Below are 1,423 nucleotides of genomic sequence, written 5' to 3'. Positions count from 1 at the left end.
CGGCTGATGGGCGTGCAGCGCAACGTGGAGGTGTGGCAGAGCCTGTTCAGCGTGCGCAACTTGGTGGTCCCCATGCACGAGGGTGAGTTGACCCGCCAGCGTGGGCCGCAGCTCACGTGCTGGGGCCACTTTTTTGGACGCCACTTGTGCTGTTCTGCTCGTCACAGTGTCATGTCTGATCGGACTCGAGCGGGGTGCCGTGCTGGATCCAGGATTGGAAGCGGCCATACTCCACGGCACCCTCCAGCTCAGCAGCCAATGCATGTTGCAACCCTGGATCAGCACACAACACATCAAGCTCTTCTGATCTTTTTGAGCCCCTCAAAAGCCCTTTGAAAAACCCCCCAAAACCCCCCTGCCCCACCCGCCCACCCTGGCGCCCCCCAGACGTTGAGGGGTGGCTGAAGTACGCGTCGCTGTGCCGCAAGAGCGGGCGGCCGCGCCAGGCGGAGCGCATGCTGGTGCAGCTGCTGCGCTACGACCCCCGGTCCATCACCACGCCACACACGCCAGGATACGGCGCGGGCAGGTGCGCGCGGCCGTGCCCGCGCACACACCCCCCCCACACACACACACACACACACATGCACAAGAGCGCCTGCCCTACACCACCCTCCCCTTTCCCTGCCCTCATAATCAAACCCACATTGCAACTGCAAACATTGCTCCACAATACTCCCCCCCCCCCACACACACACAAACTCCAGCGGCGCCCCGGCCGTGATGCTGGCGTTTGTTAAGCACCTGTGGTCCACAGGCTCAAGGCAGGAGGCACTGGGGCGCCTGCAGGTGCGGCGAACACAGCAGCAGCTGCAACAGCCGCCGGTCCTGCAACGCGGCGTCGGCAGAGCAGGCCGTAGAGCGTGCGCCTGCTACACAGAATGCGGCGCGCCTGCCACACAGCGCCCCACCGCCGCTCTGGCGTCGCCCGATTGAGTGGGAATGGCGGCCTGTGCGGCGTTCTTCATTGATCCCCTCTCCTGGAAGAGTCTGACCCACTCCCCTCAATCCGCATACCTCAACGCCCCGACCCCAATGCACCTCCAATCCCATCACCCCAACGCCCCCCCCCCCCAAAAAAAAACAAAGGACCTGGTGACCGAGATCGCCTCCATGGCGCCGTCAGAGCCCCCAATGCCCTTCATCAAGCCAGACCTCGCAGCAGCGGCGGCGGCGGTGCCCGCGCACCTGTCTCACCTGCCTGGGGGCGCGCTCAAGCGGTGCGTGTCCCGCAGAGGGGGCGGGGCCTATTGGGTGACAAGTGCCGGAGCCGTTGCTTCCTTTGGGCCGCTGCAAGGAAGCATGGCGGGCTACGAAACCGCACAAGTCCAGAGCGCCGTTCCGCACGCACCGCAATTGCACTCGCGCAACCACACAAGACCACACGCTCGCGCACACAAATACGCGTGCGCGCGCGCACACA

General features: G+C 64.9%; 1 protein-coding gene across 1 annotated transcript in view; it reads left to right on the top strand.

The window, feature by feature from the left end:
- Nucleotides 1-72: 72 nt before the first annotated feature.
- Nucleotides 73-1,423, top strand: part of MNEG_16153 (FKBP12-rapamycin complex-associated protein) — a gene marked incomplete at both ends in the record, with an annotated part of 3,028 nt that continues 1,677 nt past the window's right edge. Inside the window, 4 exons of the mRNA XM_014035376.1 lie at nucleotides 73-82; nucleotides 388-529; nucleotides 708-789; nucleotides 1,090-1,220. Coding sequence (XP_013890830.1) covers nucleotides 73-82; nucleotides 388-529; nucleotides 708-789; nucleotides 1,090-1,220 — 365 coding nt within the window. The remainder of the gene's footprint in view (nucleotides 83-387; nucleotides 530-707; nucleotides 790-1,089; nucleotides 1,221-1,423) is intronic.

This window comes from Monoraphidium neglectum, assembly GCF_000611645.1.
Source record: "Monoraphidium neglectum strain SAG 48.87 unplaced genomic scaffold scaffold06051, whole genome shotgun sequence".
NCBI classification, from domain to species: Eukaryota; Viridiplantae; Chlorophyta; class Chlorophyceae; order Sphaeropleales; family Selenastraceae; genus Monoraphidium; species Monoraphidium neglectum.
The sequence above is the reverse complement of the archived record's forward strand: the minus strand, read 5'-3'. Positions and strand labels throughout refer to the sequence as shown.